General features: G+C 43.9%; 1 protein-coding gene and 1 pseudogene across 7 annotated transcripts in view; both read left to right on the top strand.

Moving 5' to 3' along the window:
* Positions 1-5,594, top strand: part of PHC3 (polyhomeotic homolog 3) — a 78,305-nt gene extending 72,711 nt beyond the window's left edge. For all 7 annotated transcript variants that reach the window (XM_075547016.1, XM_075547015.1, XM_075547013.1 and 4 more), the window contains one exon: positions 3,655-5,594. In XM_075547016.1, coding sequence (XP_075403131.1) covers positions 3,655-3,809 — 155 coding nt within the window. In that variant the 3' untranslated portion in view covers positions 3,810-5,594. The remainder of the gene's footprint in view (positions 1-3,654) is intronic.
* A 7,035-nt stretch (positions 5,595-12,629) lies between these two features.
* Positions 12,630-13,433, top strand: LOC142446116 (DNA polymerase eta-like; annotated as a pseudogene).
* The last annotated feature ends 3,917 nt before the right edge of the window (positions 13,434-17,350 follow it).

Here is a 17,350-nt window from a genome sequence, read left to right as displayed (position 1 = left end):
CGGCTTATTTTGAGCCTGATATCTCATTTGGGGAAAGTATTTCTCATCCATTTGGGGTCTGAGGGCATTGGCTTTTTGCTTGAAGAAGGTAATTGCCAGCACAGTGATATTGTTGATTCTTTGTTCCCTGGAGCTTTTTCAGGTCTAGTTTTCTTATTTCCCCTGTACCCAGTTGCTTTAACACTCTTAGTTGCTGTATTAGAACAAAGTCTTATTCCTTCATTTGAGTTAGAAAAGTTTTGTTTGCCTTATTGGGTTCCTCTCAACAATGCTGTTGGCAGTTAAAGAACATTGCATTCAATAAAAGGGGTGTGCTTCTTCATTTAGAATTCACCTGTCCAGTTTGCTTAATATAATTCTCTTTCTAATGAAATTATCTCCACCTTGCTGTGGCAGACCAAATAACCAATGTTTGTAATTATTTGGATATTCTTTCTCAACATTTTTCTCTTAGTAAAATCTCGGCAGCTTATGGTAAATCTTGTATCAGAAATCATCTTCATAAGTTCATTTTGAACTCTCTTTGAGCCCATTCTGGTTATTCCCGTTGAGTGCTTTCTTCATCCTCTCTGAGTAGTCACTGTCCTGTCCCCAAGCTGTTCTTATCAGAGGAGCATCTTTGTGACTCATGTGTTCCCTGGGTCACTTGTCATCTCTGGTCCTCCGACAGTGCTCCGCTCTCTGTATGCTGCCATCTTGAGCTCCATTCTCTTGGGACTCTGTGAGAGCTAATATGTAGCACCCCTGAATTTCAAAACTCTCGTCAGAGTGAAAATTTATTTTCTCCTAATTTTTTAATGCAGCAAAATGATCAATACAGGCACAATTTGTACTTTTAGGTTGTTTTCTTTAACTTACTTATTATAGTGAATTACCATTTGCAAAGATTTGCTTATTCTGTATTATCTGTGAGTCTGCAGATCTAGTTTCTTGGTAGGCATAAGAAAGACTACTTTCTAAAAAATATGACTATTTCCTTGTTTCCATAATAATATTGGGACTTCCTTTTCTCTGTTGTATTGAGAGGCAGGTGATACTGTTGCACTATTTTTCAGTCCCATTTTCATGCGAGATGCTCCAAGGTTGGGAGTGGTAGGGTTGTGGTGTTCGGCTGGATAGGTGATGCCGGATGCTTGGCAAGGTCGAGGGGACCTGTGCGCACAGGCCTGCGCCAGACTGAGAGCTGCACTGCACTGAGTGACTGTGAGCCGCAGCCAGCAGGGCTTGGGGACTCGGGGGCGGGCATCACTTCAGCGGGTGTGTGCTTTGTGTGGGCCCTTAGAGCTGCCGTAGTTCATAGAACTAGATGCTAACGTCAGAAACTCCAGAACATTAGCTCCATATACTGTGAGCACTCTTAGGGTTGTTTCCTAAAAAGTTTCTAGAAATATACTTATTTTCTTTTTTTCTCTGAAGTAACTTTTCTCATTTTTATACTAATGTAACCACCCTTCTCTGTAGTTGTCAAATTTATCTAAAATGTCAATGATAATGTATTCCTATTCGATTATGCTATTGACCAAAAACCACTTTATTTTGCTAATATATTTACTGTCCAGCTACAAAACATATTTGAGAGGAATCTCTCACACACAAAAAGAACAAAAACGTACTATGTATTTTCCTCATGGAAAATTCCTTGTTTCTATTCCCAAATGTAGCTCTTATGATCCTGTTTTCTGACTCTAAGTAAGTCCTACTCTATCTTTCTCTCTCTTCTTTTCTTTCCTGTGTTCTTGTAAGTAAGACTGAAGAGAGAAGAATATTAGTTCTTTCATAAAAAGGAGGATGAAGTCACAACTAGATGCAAGATTAGTCAGTTTTGTCTACCCAGTTTGGTTGAGAGCTACCTCTGGGAAAAGGAAAGGGGCTTTTCTGTGGTGAGTAATCCCATTTTAACTATATAGTTTTTTTTTGGTGGTAAATGGGCAAAACCATAAAATTTTGTAGAGAAGTACTGAAACACCAATATTTAAAAGCCTGGGAAATTATTAAAATGAATTACAAAGCTGGCTGGGACGTGGGAAACAGGAAAGACACACCACACAGGGGAGCTAGGGAAAAGAAATAACCAAAAGAAAATGTGCCACGTAATCACACACAGGAAGACATGCTCATGTTACTCCTATAGGTAACTCTTCTGTCAATCATAGTCCACCTGTTTTTAAAATTGCCTTTTAGCACCTGTGTGTTACGTGCACTGAGGGTGATTAATTTGCAAATAGAAAGGATAATCATTCTAGCAAAGTTGTAATAACCATTTTCACTTTTCATTATTTGTCTGTGTTTTCCCTTAGAATGCTGACTTGAATAAAATTAGAAGACTTGATGCTGTTACTTTTTACTGTGATTTTGCTCTTAATGAGGAAACTTTCACACTTTCCACCTTCTTTTCAGTTTTGGCTCCTTAATGCATTGCTTTTCCAACTGGTTTCTTTAACCTCAAAGGTGAAGTTTATTGAGTAACCTGGATGTGCAAAATTTGGCAGGCAGAGGGGATGCTAGAACCTTGTGGCCTGCTAAAGTACCTGGTTTCAGCTGCTGATTAAAACATTGGTTGGTTGGAACCTACAAAATGATTAGCCAGCAGACTCATCATTTCAATGAGAATGTGTTTTCTTATCAAACGTTAGGACAAGGCGGTTCCTAGCAGTGCCACTGAGTTAAGGCACAGGTGACGCCGTGCTGCCTGACGGGTCAGTGTGGCAGAGAACAGTAATCTTGACGGCTCTGCTCTGCTCTGTGTGAGCAGAACACATGTTCTCGACGTGCTTATCAATCGAAGGTTTTAAATTAGACTAGCCGTACAAGTAATACTGAACACGACACCCTGGCCCTTGAGAACATGTTTCTAAGCTGTTACTTAATGGCAGAACAGCGTTCAGTGAGACCTGTGAGAAGCAGAGCGCGTCAGTCCTGCCTGGTGGTGCTGCTTTTCACTAGTTGTCCGCCTTTGACAGAATGCAGCCTTGCCGCTGGCCTGTCCCTGTTTGGTGGGAAAGTGTGTGTTTTCTCTCTGACCCGTTTCCACCTTGCACAGGTTCTGACTTGCCCGGGATGCGCTGTGTCTCGTTCCACTGTGCTTTCCTCTAGCGGGAGCCGTGGCAGCATCGTGGTTATGTGCTGGCCTGCGCGCTGCAAGATCGGCAGTCAGAGTCGACCCACCAGTTCCTACAAGGGGGAAGGCGAGGCTTTCTGTTCCTGTAAAGAGTTAGCAGTCTCGGGAGCCTCCGGGGCATCGACTGGCTGGCAGGGAGTTTGAGTCCTTTGACGTCAAGGCGATTGCTAAGCAAAGTGACATTCCTGAGGCATTAGAACTAGTTCATCCAGACCTGCTGTATGTTATGGAATTCTTTGGGATGACATCATAGTCCTTTCCATGAAGAAAATGTTCTTTATACTGATTTAATTAATTACTAATGAATAATTTTATAATGCTACCCTTAGAATAAGAATTCCAATTAAATTTCCTTTCCTAGATTTTGAATTCTTACTTTCCTTCAGGGTCAGTGAACCCCAAGACTACCGTAATAAATTCCATTCCCGTCTCAGCCTGTATTTCAGACTTCGCCCCAGTGAGTGCATAGAGTGACTGAACGTGACGCCTGGTTGCTGGGTGTCACTTCTAACTTCCTTCCACTGCTTCAATTCCAGGCTGCCAGGATATTGCAGATGAGTTCAGAGCACAGGAGATTGATGGACAGGCCCTTCTTCTGCTGAAAGAAGACCACCTCATGAGTGCCATGAACATCAAGCTGGGCCCAGCCCTAAAGATCTGTGCGCGCATCAACTCTCTGAAGGATTCGTAACAGGCCTGTGAGGCCCTGCGGCCAGTACAGTTGTACTCTTCTCAAATAGACTGACAAAGTAAAGAAAGGCTGAGTCTGCCTAGAATGTGACCCTGGTGGTAGACAGCCAGCACACTGGGATATCTTCATCAAATAAATGTTGGCATTTCTTCTCCAGGTAAAATAATTCATTGTACGTTTTAATAACTAGTCAACATTAGTGAGATTCATTTTACAGGTTTCATGCAAAATCATAAGAGACTTGTTAGAGCAGGTCACGATATTTTTCAAACAAGCTCATTGTATTAGATAATTTTTTGAAAGTAATGTTTGCATTAATATAATCGTTTGAAAAGTAATTTAATGATTTAAATTTCTCCTCTTCTGGTTTGTTTTTATTATACAGTTTTGTATCCTATTTACTTATTTTTCTAAAGGTCATGTTACGAACAATTAGGAGTCCAGTGGCTGGAATTGTAAACACGTGTCAGTGTGCATTTGAAACAAACTCATCCTTTAGGCAAATGCTCTGCCTATTTTAAGGACTGCATTCTAGAATGAACAATACTGATCTGGAAGCCAATAGTTGGAAGTTGGTCTGTATTCTGAATTTGACTGAGATTTTGGTTTTGACTGTATATTGGTGTTCTCTCATTTTTTGTACATGGGAAGCAGTGGTTCCCCACACGAGAGGACATACGACACCTGGAAACATTTTCATGTTAGTTTGTCATTCCGGGTAAGGCTTGGGGCTGGGAGGGGCAGAGTTGCTACGAACATTTAGTGGGTTGAAGCTAGGGGTGTTAAAGCCCCCACAATGCGCAGGCAGCCCCCACAACAGAGGCTAACCCATTTAATATGCCCGTAGTGCCAAAGTTGAGAAACCCTGATGTAAAATGAAGACTGTTAAGTCTTGCTCGTTTTCACCCAAGGAGAGATTTATAATGGTGAAGCCTACTAAGAAATACATACAATGGAAGTATTATTCAGGCAACATTAATGGTCTGCAAGTCTGCTAACGTACTGTTTTCAACTTTATGCAACTCGGACAAAAGGGGAGGTCTCTGTTGAATTGGCTACAAAATGAAACCTAGCTTCCAAATAACTTGACTCTCAGAAAGTACTGCTTCATGTTAATTATTGTTCATATCTCTGTTGTGCTCCTCTGCACTGATGGTCATTCTATTGTGAACCAGTGCCCAGCCTTTACCGACAAGGAAATCATTTGTGAAGACACAGGATGGCTCTTGGTTAGCCCAAACATTGAACACACTGGGTCTGGCTAGCATGCACATTCCTTCTTCCTTTACTTAAGCCCTTGCATGTTTCCTGAAATGCACTTACCAAGTGATACCTCTTGGGAGGAAGGATCTCATTTTGCCAAATATGTTTTAGGAAAAATCTTAAAGCAAAATCTTTGACTGAGCAGTTAGACTTACGATGCTTAGACAAAGTCATTTGTGGTAGCTCTGGGAGCTTTCTAGTCCTGGATGTCAGAGAGTTTATTTGTGAAGATGACGCAGGTTTCGGTTCATTTGTTGTGTATCATTGATTCTACACCGCATCGTGAGATATTTTGATAATTGAAGGCACACACACAGACACTTGGCAGAAGTGCAGTCGGGAGGGAGGGAGTCCCGGAGGTTCAGTCATTTCCACTGCTCTTTGCAGAAAGATTGTGTTGAGCTAGAAGACGACTAAAGATGTCAATGAAGACGTCACAGATATTTATCTTTTGGCTTTGTGTACATTAGAGATTGTTGATTATTTTTATACAGAAATACAGCGGGTAATTTTTTTAATCTTTTAGATGCCTCTTGTTTGAATGTATGCTTTGTGAGATTCTTTTGTGTAGCACTGTTTAAGAGAAAAAGATGTTTGCTAATAGTTATGTGTAGGGTTAGAAAGTATAATTAATACAAGGCTCATGTTCCAGACCTACAGTAAATTGTATCTGTGTTACATATTTCTTTATGTCCCATTTTCAAATGTGGGATTAACATTTCAACGCAAGGCAGGCACTCTGCAGTCAGTTTTCACTCATTAGTTGTCAGATGTTTGACTTTAGAATACAGTGTCCTCTCACCATCTTGTCAACTTCAGAACACAAACCTGCCCCAAGCCTTAGTGGGAGATAGCCCAGTGCGGGTGGGCTGCACAGAGGAAACCCTTCCCGGGAGTTAAAACGTCCGCCGAGGTAACCCACTAGTTGACTCCCGCAGGGTGACTGTGGACCATCACTGTGTTACCAGTGGCCTTTAAGGCTTCTCTCTGCAGGGTGTTGCAGGTCCTCCTTTTCTTGACCTGCTCGTGGACCAGTCATTAGGTACTTGTCCAAAGGCCCGTGCCCACTGACTACAGTGTTAATTATCCAGGATGGGCTTTCATGAGAAGTTGCTGTTTCAGAGTTGATGTATCATTAATTTGTAATCATAAGAACAGTCTAGATCACCTGTTGTCCCCACTCAGAACATACCCCACGAAGACACTTGCTTTTTCCGAGTGATCTGGGTTAGCTACAAGCAGCTCCTTTGCTTTCTTCATCTGGTTTCAGAGCTTCCGTTCTGCTGAATGACCACGTAGATGCCAAGCCTGCTGTCCACCTCACACCGCAGCCTGCAGCACAGCTGTTGCAATTTACTGGGGGAAAGAGGCAAGAAGGGTGGTGCGGATTTTTCTTTATTACTGGTTTTTTGTTGTTTCTTGGGTTTTTGATTTAGGAGAGAGTGATGGGTAGAGGGATTTTTTTTTTCTCTTTAAATTAGCATTTTCTGATTAACTAATGCACTTTTTTTTCCCATTGGGAGGGAAACACAAACTTGACATTTACTTTTAAGCCCTTCTTTTCCTGGGAAAGGAAACTAACTTGAGTGAGCTGGTTTGTAATTTTCACCTTTTCCTTGACCTTAATGTAGCTGTAGGTAAAGCACAGCGGTGCAGCGGGCACAGCGCCGCCCCAGCACCTGTCACCTACTTCCATGATACTTTCCATTTTCATGGCATCGTCTAAGTTGGTGTTTTTGTTTTTTCTCGGGGGCGAGAAGGTGGGGTGAGTGGCAAGGAATGTTGGCGGGCAGTGTGGGGGAGGGAGGGAGGGAGGGAGAGAGGCAGGAAGCCCGCCACTTCACTTGGTCTAGCCCACTTCAGCGTGACTGTATGCACTTTTGACATGAGTATTTTAGTTTTTCGTAGAAATTATTTTCTCTGTCAGGTGTACACTGTGTATTTTTGGTTTGGGTCTGCTGAAACACTAGCACTGTATGAAGCCAGTCCTGTGACCATGCCTCAAAGAGCTGGCCCTGTAACAAGTCAGAATTGGGTGTAGTCAGAGATGAGCGGCCACCATTTGGGGAATTACAAACTACTCTGGGTGTATGCAAATGAGGCTGGCCTAATAGCCAGAGCCCGGGGTGAAATGAACTCCTGTCGGGACACACGGCTACGCCTTTTTGCAAGAGACATTTTGGTTTGAAGGTTTGTACCCGTGGGGAGTCCCAGAGCAAATGCTGTCTGAACAGAGCCTGGCAGGGAACATCACCTGATGGCGCCACGGGCCCCACGTGCTCTTCGCGCCTCACTGTCCTCTCCCTGGCCGAGGACTCTGCAGGTAGACTGTCTTCAGTGAGAGACGTTGAGTGAGAGGGCAGTGAGGCCTGGCCGGTGGAGACTGGCCCATGGATGCAAAAGGTGGGCTGGGCCCACTATCTATAAAAATAGGTGGGCTGGAGAGGGCATGGGATGGCGTGGGGGTGCGCCACATAATAAAAGAGTTAATTTAAGACGAGGAGGAGGGGATTAGAAGGAGAAGCATTTCAGCCCCCAGAGGCCCGTACAGTGAACTGAGGTCACACGGCCATCGCTGTTATCAGCAGTGCAAAGTAAGAGTGTATTTGTTGGACATCAGTTATAGTGACAAACAGGGCACAGCTTTTATTTTGTCATGATTCACTTAGTATCTTGCTCTCTCTGTCGAGTGACCCTGCCCTTTGAACTATTGATGAAGGAGCTTCAAAAAGTTTGTGGGAGGAAAAATGGATCGAAAATGGAATTTCTGCCAAACTTTCAAAGTCCCTTTACGTAGCTCTAATGATGTTGGTAATGTTGTATAATCAGAATTCTAGAAAAATCCCATTTTCAGATATCACAATTGAATCAGCCTTGTAGACTGTTATAAAGAAAGGCATTTGAAATAAAAAATAGTATTTCATTTGTCATGTTGGGCCTCAGTGGGAAATCGGGGCTTAACGAGTCTGGGTTTCAGTCAGCACAAGCTTCCCTGCAGGAGTGTGACTCGGGGCGGGCACGAGGGGTTTCACCACATTCATCAAGGTTGGACTTTTGTAAAACTTGGACATTTGATTTCATCACCAAGATTGTGATTCGATTTAGATAAGCACAAATTCAGGATTAAAGTAAGCATGCTGAAATTTACTGAACTCTAATCTCAGCCTGTTAAGCTGTACATCGTTAAAAAGGCATTTCCTTGGGAAGACCGTCCTCTGGTGTTAGAGATTCATAAAACACGTCAGTATACAGTTTCCTTCATAGCAGCAATACAAGCCTTTTTCTGAAACTAAGAAGTTTTAAATAACATTCTCTCCTTTGAGAAAACATTTCCTAAATTTCTAAGAATTTTCAAAGTTTTACCATGTAGTTTGTAGAACTTAACCTATTTTAAAATTAAACTACAAGAAAATGTTTAAGCTGTAAAGCCTTAATACAATGATCACCAGCCTATCCCAGCAGAAGTACTTTTCTGAACTTTGTGGTAAAAGCAGATTCGAAGGGAGTTTGCCCCCTCCCTTCTGTATCGGTCAGAAGCTCTCTGTACTTTCGGAGGGCATTTTAAACACACCCTCCTCCGCTGTAAGGTCCACATTTGTAGATCCTTTGGGGAAAGCTTTTCAATAAATGTTATTACTTACTCCCTTTTTATAGCGTTTGTACTTTTAATGGGAAACAAAAGTGACAGTTTTCATCTCAGAAGCGTAGAAAAGCAGTACAAAATGAGATTGTGGGCTAATGCTTTACACTTTAGAAAAAATTTCCTACTGTCTTTCCAAAGTTACCATTATTGTTCTGTGATACGGGGGCATTCCATATGAATCCAGAGAAAGGACACTTGTGCAAGTGTTTCTAAATTCAGTCTTCAAAATTAGTAGTAATGAATGAACCTTAATTGGAAGAAATCCAAACAGCTATATAGTAACATGGTACAGCTTTAAATACAAGAGCAATCTAGCAAGTCCTTTTAAACCTACTCTTTAAAGCGAGTCCAGGTGTCTTAGGGATTGAGAACAGCCATCGTTTATTGGCCTAAAAGTTATACTGCACACACCACTAATCAATCTTAAACCCATGTTCAGTGGCACTTTAATTGAGGTAGAAAGTTGGTGTTTATAAAAAGCCACGTGGCTTTGACATTTGTGAAATAAACGTCCACCTGTTTTAGAAAGGAGTTTTTAAGTCTTGCCTCTAGTAAACCAGAAGTGTCACCTGTTTAAAGTCTTCGTTTAGATTGCTTTCTTAAAAGTAATAAGCTACTTGAGTAGTCAACAGTAGATACATGTAAATCGTGAATTAACTTGAAGAGTGAAGAAGAAACCCATTGCCCTGGAGGCCAGTTGGTTCGCTGTTTGACACCCTGGGGCGGTAGTTACTTCGTTTTTTTGCGTCCGCCTTCACTCCCATATGTACCGTCTGGTGACTCTGCTACTCAGACTTTTGTTTATTTTAAATCATTAGGAACCATTCAGTTCTAAAGCTTTGATTCTAGGCTCCGAGTGGGGGCGTTCCTCCAGTTGCTTCTGCGTAGTTCTCTCTTCCCATCTACCGCTTCAGTGTTTATAGTTAAAGAGCTTTTGCTAAAAGATACTTAAGTGTCTATTCCCAAGATCTCAGTCTTTGTTCTCTAAGAATTAAGATTCACCCAGTTTGGCCAATGAGGGCAGTTTTCTAAACCTACTTGCTAGTATGCACCAAGCATCTGGACATTTCTGTCCCTGCAGTATTCACTCCTCTGGCAGACCCGCTGAGGACTTCCCTGTGTGCAGTGTGTGCTGTATGTGAGTGAAGGAACGAGAAAAGTGTCAAGAAAAGCTTCCCATGCATGATTAGGGGAGGGGTCTGCGGGTATCCCACCACAGTCCCTAGAACACGTCACCTGAGAGAGTCAGCTCTGTGCCAACGACGTTCCGAGAGTAGGGGCAGGACTTGCCAGACCGCTGTAATAGGTAGTATCTGATGGCATTATCGTGCACTTTAGTCTGCTCCGGGGGTGTTGCTATACCAGGGGAGTGACCCAACAATAGGAAGCAGGCGGTATTGACTTAATCGAACATTTTGCACCTCAAAGGTTTTATATTGAATATTGCCAATGTAGCAACTTCTAAAAACAACAAAAGATTGCTGGGATAGGATTGTTTTTAAAGCAAGAAAACTGCCTGCATTTTACTGTATTTTTAAGGTTGATGCAAACGTACCACATAGGAAAGGGGTGGGTGTTCTTTAAAGTGCAGACCTGGCCGCATAAATGAGTCCCATGCTTGAATGGCCTGGTATTTGGGGCGTGCACGGTGCCAGGAGGAACGTGGACTGAACTGGGCCAAGGTCTCTCTCTTCGTGCTCTGGGAGTCTGTGACTCTGACTGCAATTCCTCTTGACACAACTTTACATATGAAGGTCCCCATAAAGATACAAAATGAAAGAGTCAGTCAGACACAATTGTTGCAGCTTTTTAAAGCAAGAAAATGTCCAAATAAGCCTATGCCAAACTGAAAAGAGGAACCGAAACCCATGGAGCCAGATAGGGGTTTTAAACACTAGTTACCTGACATTTGGTAAAAGTTACTTCTAAAACAGGCTAATATACCTGACATTTCACGTATCTCATGCTGTTAAAATAGCCATTGCATAAACACCTTCTGTGTGTGTATTCTTAAACTTTGCACAGTGACCTGAGGGTGTAGACAGTGTTTTGGACGATGCCGCGTTTCTGACGTAGATGTAGGTCCACGCTGGCCGTTTGCACTCAAGCTGCGTTGCTGTGTGTTTCCCTGGAGCGGGGCCCAGGTGCCACAGGGATTGCAGGCAGTGTTCAGAGTTGGCCAGTAGTTCTGGCGGTGAAGGCAGCCACGTGGATGGTGTGGAGGGGCGGCTGTGCACAGTGATGGCCCGCATTGCAAACACCTTTGTTGAAAAGGGCTTTTTGTCTTCTTCCTTGCTAAATTTCGAAAATTAACAAAGGCAAATTGTGTGGTTATTTATTTTTAATTGCTTCAAACACGTTAACTTTCATATTCCTCATGGTTCCTCGTCATTATTCTGAGACGTACATGATGACGTCCTCAAGATGGTACGGCCAGAATGAGCAAAGGTATCACCAGGGGGAGAAAGCACGTCTTTCTCTTCACAGGACACAGATGTTGAGATTATGTGTACAGTCTCCTGTTGCTTGAACATTGTATTTTAGCCCTCCTAACAAGAAATGGAATAGTTTTAGCACCCTTAGCATTAGAGTTCCTAGACTGGTGTCGATAGCTACAGTTTTAAAATGGAGAACCTTAAACAAAAAACAAAAAACCATGAAGTTAATTTTACATGATAAGAGCACACCAGGATCTATGTAAAAATATTGTCCATTTGGTGTATTTTTTTTTTAAAAAAGAAAGCACTTTCATATTAACAAGTCGCATGTGTACGGAGTTTAGATTTTCATATTTGTTGTGTCTGTATTAAGTGAAGTAAAATTGAACATTTAAATGTTTGTCGATGGCAACATTAACTATTAAATTAAAGCACCTTATACTCTGCTGCTTAAACCTGCTTGTAATTGCACCTTTGTTACCCGCACATTTTCACATAGAGTATCGTTACAACATTGCTTCATGTGGGTCTGGATGGAAGAGTTAGTGGGCCTACAGGATCTCATTTATTTATATTGTTTATATTACAATAATATATTGTAGATCTGTTGTAAGTTCATTTCTTTACAAATAAAAGCCTCTTCCGTTTGAATGGTGTACAGAATGATTTTTTGCTTTAAGCTTATGGGGAATCCTTTTTCTAAATGAACAAGCGAGTAAGACTCCAACGGAGGTCGGAAACCGTTGTAAATTTCCTGGGTTAAAATGTACAGTATAGGATCTGTTGGAAGCACTCGCCATATAGGGCCTGGGCCTGGGTTGGACCCCTTCCGTGAGAACGCCTGCTGGGCAGGGGCCCTTGGTGCCTCCGGGTCCATTTCCACAGATTGCTGTTCAGACCCACTGGACTAGCCTGGGAAAGGCGACAAGAAATTCAAGACCCGTCCATCATCCTTGCACAGGCCGCCACGCCCAGCGATGGCTTCTGCCTGGGACAGTTCTGACAGGTGCTTATCACCGCGGTAAGAGAACATAGCACTGTTTCTCGTGCTGCCTGTTGGCCTTCACGTTAAAGCGGTGGCTGGGAACAAGTTTGGGCTCGAAGTTAAGTCACTGGTATTGTCCTGAGGGTGGCCGCCAGCTACCCTGGACACGACTGGGGGCTTGCTCTGGGGACGTGGACTGCTTTTGTCCAAGTGGAGCGAGCACAGAACCCTCACTTAAGGAATATGCCTTGGGCAGTTGCGCAGGACAAATCTCGGAAGGGTGGGGGGATAATTGCAGTGAGTTGTGAAGCTCGTGCTCACGGGGTCACTAGAAACGTGGGCAAACGATGAGAAGAAGTTGTGTCCCAGCCCGCTGCTGGCACGAGTTCCTGAGGCCCGGGGGGAAGCCAGTGTTGAAGTGATGGAAGTAATGTCTCGCTTTGCTGTGATGGAACGTGCCAGCATCGATGAGGCTTCTGTAGATCTGACCAATGCTGTCCGAGAGAGACTACAAACACTCGAAGGTAGCAGACTTGAGCAGTGACCCAAGCTCTCTGCCAAAGGCGTCACGTGCCAGTTCAGAAGCTCAGACCCAGGGGAGTGGCCCGTCCGTAGCAGCCCCCAAGAAAGCACCCAATTCTCTGGACTCCGCCTTCCAAAAAACTGCAGAGAAGCAGAAAGGCAAAGAAGCTTCTCTCTCACCTCTGGCCGCCACCACCCAGGCCCCGTGACCAAATCGCCATCCAAACCCGCACTGTCTTAACAGACCAGTCAGGCTAAAGGGACTGAGCCCTTCTTTAAGCAAGAGTCTGGAAGCCCTAAAACAAACAGTTTAGTAATCCTTCAGTTTCCTATTCTCCACGAAAGCCCAGCTCCAGCCCCCAAGGGTTCTCAAACCACTTTCTGACTGATTCCCCAGGCCGTGTGCAGGCTTGTGGAGAGGTGTTGAACCCAGGAAGGACCCACCCACGCGGCTCCGAGCAGGTCCCACACGCTCGCTTCATAACCACCCCGTCAGCGTTGGGTGCGCCTCATGAGGCAGTGCCCGCTCTGAGTCTCCTGGACGCCGAAGAGCCGGTGCCGTGTGAGCAGTGCGGCTCCCTGGTGCCAGTGTGGGAGATGCGGGAACATGCGGACTATCATTTTGCAGAAATCCATTGTGCAGCCCTGGGGTTCCCACCCTTTTCTCCTCAAGGCAAAGGAAACTCCAGGAGCCCTGAGGCCTCCAGTTCCAAACAGCCCAGGGCCGAGGGCAGGCAGAAGCGGGAGTCTTTTTCAAACCATTAGCACATTAGGGCTGCCCTAAGGCGTTCACATTTTCTCTATTCCCTTGGAGATGGAAATGTATTCACTTCTCCAGGGAATTCATAACTTAAGACGTTTTTAATAAGCAAATGAGTGGCTGAAGGGCGATACCAGACAGTATATGATATGACAAATAATAATTTATAAATTATCAAGGGTTCATGAGGGAGGGGGAAAATGAGCTAATACCAGGGACTTATGTGAAGAGCAAATGTTTTGAGGATGAGGGTAACGAATGTATAAATGTGCTTTATACAATTGACGTATGTATGGATTGTGATAAGAGTTGTATGAGCCCCCCAAAAAATGATTTAGAAAAAAACAAAAAAATGAATCCAGTTAGGTGCTGAGTTACAGCTCCTATCTTCCCAGCTATGGAATCTAATCCCTTCGCCAGTAGAGACCTAAGAATCCATCTTCCAGGGGGAACGGCTCTGAATCTTTGAGCTGCCACACTTAGGGAGGCAGACTGTGCCACACAAGGAGAAGGCGGTGCTCCCTGGGGCCCAAGAGGCCTGGTTCCGCCCCTCGCTCTGCTTCTGGGGCTGTGGCTGTGAGCAGGCTTCTTTCCTCCTTCGTACAATTAAGAATGCTTTATAGGCTATTAAAGCTTCGAAAGAATGCAGTGCCTAGCTTGAAAAGTTGGCACAGAGAAGGTATGAGCTGGTAAGGATTTTTTTAAGTTTCCCATCAGCCCTGAGATGGTGCAGGTGATACTCTGCTCCAAACTCCATCAGATGGAGCCTTACAGAAACAGTTAGTTGTCGAAGCAGGGCTGTGCACAGCAAAGCTGCTCAAATCCTGAACTCGGCTCCTGTGAACCCTAGTATAAAGAGCCCTGCTGGCGCCATGGCTACGTGCTCACCTGCTAACTGAAAGGTTAGCAGTTCAAATCCATCCAGTGGCTCAAGGGAGAAAGACCTGGCGCTCGATTTCCATAAAGGTTATTATGAACTGATGGTAACTTTACACGTCTCCACCCTGTGACAGAGGGGACCTGTCCCCGCGGGCTTCCTCGGAGGGCCCCTTTACAAATTCAAACCGCCAGATCTTTCGCCCATGGTGAGCTCGAGCCATTTTGCCAGCAAGCTCCTTCCCTTCCTTAAAAATTATAGGCCAGAAAGCCCTCAGGGGACAGTTGTGCTTGAAAATGGAATCACGGGCACCTAACTACAAACCTGAGAGTGACAACGGGGGCAGCAGCCTGCCAGCCCTGTCTCCTCTCCTATGTATGCAGAAGGAGGTTGCTATGACCCAGTTCAGAAATGTCTTCTTGCTGAAGTGTGAGTTTCGAGAGTTTTAACTCCACTATTTTAAATTCACTATTGTAGCACTTTCAACTTGTCCAGTATGACACTGAATTCTTAATCTCCATTCTTATGTACGGGAAGTCAACTCTTGGCTTTTCTGACATCTCACGGGAAACCTGGAGTTGTAAAGATAAACTGAGTAGGGTGGGGTAAGGGTAAATAGGAAGGGAAAATGGTGTGTACCCATGTACCCCACCCCAGACCTGTACACAAACCAACCTCTACTTTTTGGCTTATTTATAAATTAGGGAGGAGTCTATATTTAGCTCAAAGAGAAGTTTGAAAATCATTTCTTCCTCTTTGTGTTCTACCCTCATGGAAATAAAATCAGCACTCTAATTTAAAATTTTTTGCAGTATCTTTACTAATTTAAGTACAATTTATGTAAACACTTCAGTCCCATGTTGTATCCAATTGGAGAGACGTAGCATGCCAAGGAAACCACCGCACAAGTGGCCCAGGGTTAGACATTGGGGAGCAGTGAGGCCTTCTCATCTGGCTCCCCTTCAACCAAAGGATGCGCTTTGACTCTTAGACGCTGTCGGCTCTCTATAGGCATTTGCTTTCATAAGACAGTCTGATTTTATCCCTGTTTTCGCTAAGAATTAGAGCTGTTCAGTACTTTCACAGGGGTCATTTCTTTGCCCAGAGTGGCCATTACCAGACTCTGAGCAGTAGTCAGCATATGACTCAAGCTGCCCCAAGCACTGACTGACCTCCAGGGAGCCTGTATTTGGAACTCGGAGCAAAATGCTGTACATAGCAACCATACAGACGCCCCACTCTGACTCGCTGCCACGAAGTCAGTGCCAACGCCAAGAACCCCTACAGGACAGCGTAGAAGCGACCCTGTGGATTGCCGCGACTAACTCTTTACAGGAGCAGCCAGCCTCCTCTTTCTGCAACTGTACATGATTCATAGTAACCAAAACGACTGGTGTCGAGGAGGGTAAGCATCTTTTTAACTCCATGGTGTTTAAAACAGGTGCCTTCATGATTTGCTCTTTTGAGTACACTGAGTGGGACCAACAAAGGGCAGCATGGCCCAGTGGTAAAAACAGAACCTCAAGGACCAGAGTTCCTAGGCTTGAATCCCAGGTCCCCAGTTATGCACTGAGGGAGCTACCTACCGTATATACTCAGGTATAAGCCGAGTTTTTCAGCACAAAAAATGTGCTGAAAAACTGGGGTTCGGCTTATACACGGGTCAGTGGTACCCCAGCGAGGTGTAACATCTTGCTGGTGCCCCCTCTCCCCCGAGGTAACGGGAGGAGCGCCTGTTATCTCGTGGGTGATTGCTGTTTCTCCGCTATTCATTCAAAGCCGCGCTGACACTGCAGGGCTTTGAATGTTTGTTTACTCACATCTAACCAATCAGAGTCGTCCTATGACGTGGATGGCTCCAATTCACAGAAGCACCCGTAGTGATTCACTTACACCTGCAGCTGAACTGGTAAGGATGTGTCTGTCTGTGGCTGCGCTCCGTCTCTCCCCTCTGGTCTCTGTTAATTCACATACAGCATTCCCTGGATTCCCCCTCCCTCCCCCCCTCCCAGCTAACAAGTCACGGAGGAGCATTATCATGAAAGTTCTTTTTCAAAGTCTTCTTGTTTTATCCTATTAGAAATGGATGCTCTTGAACCAAAACAAAAATGCTGGTCATATGAGGCTGGTTTCAAAATGAAGGTTGTGTCAAGAGCAGAAGAGAGCAATAATAGTATTGCAAGTAGGGAATTCTTTGTTGACGAGAAGCAAGTGAGGGAGTGGCAGAAAATGAAGGCTGACTTGGAACAGGTTCCAAAAGCTTAAAAAGCTCATCGTGGTTTAATGTCTTATTAATTTTTTTGGTTTAATGTCTTTTTATGGGGCTCTAGAGAGTGAATTGCATAAATGGGTTATGGAGTGTTGTCAAAATGCTTACGGCGTAACCCACATGGGAATCCACATACGTGCTCTACAAATGGCCAAGGATGACAAATATAAAGCACCAGGCATTGAAAGATTTGCTGCGTCCGCAGGATGGTGTACCCGCTTCATGAATAGGTTTGACCTACCGGTATGTTTGAGACAAAGAACAAAGATTTCCCAGAAATTGCCACAAGACCTTGAAGAAAAAAATATATCATTCCAGTCATTTATTATAAAACAAAGAAGGAGTTATAATTATGACCTGGTAGATATTGGGAATATGGATGAGACTGCCATGACTTTTGATCTTCCAAGCAACAGAACTGTGGCAAGTTTAGGATTAAAAACCATTTTTCTCAAAACCACAGGAAATGAAAAAAAAAAAACCCAACACTTTACAGTTGTTCTGTCATGTTTGGCTAATGGAACTAAGCTGCGTCCTGTCATTATTTTTAAAAGAAAGACCTTGCCTAAAAGGATCAATTTCCCACCAAGAATTACTGTGCGTACACATGTTAAAGGCTGGATGGATGAAGACGGAACAAAAAAATGGCTGGAAGAAATTTGGAACCGACGACCAGGAGCAGCCTTAAAGAAAAAGTCATCATTACTTGTTTGGGATATGTTCAGAGCCCACCTATCAGAGGACATAACAAAATTGGCAAAATCTAGTAAAGTTACTTTAGCCG

Source organism: Tenrec ecaudatus, chromosome 4 (assembly GCF_050624435.1).
Source record: "Tenrec ecaudatus isolate mTenEca1 chromosome 4, mTenEca1.hap1, whole genome shotgun sequence".
NCBI classification, from domain to species: Eukaryota; Metazoa; Chordata; class Mammalia; order Afrosoricida; family Tenrecidae; genus Tenrec; species Tenrec ecaudatus.
The sequence above is the reverse complement of the archived record's forward strand: the minus strand, read 5'-3'. Positions and strand labels throughout refer to the sequence as shown.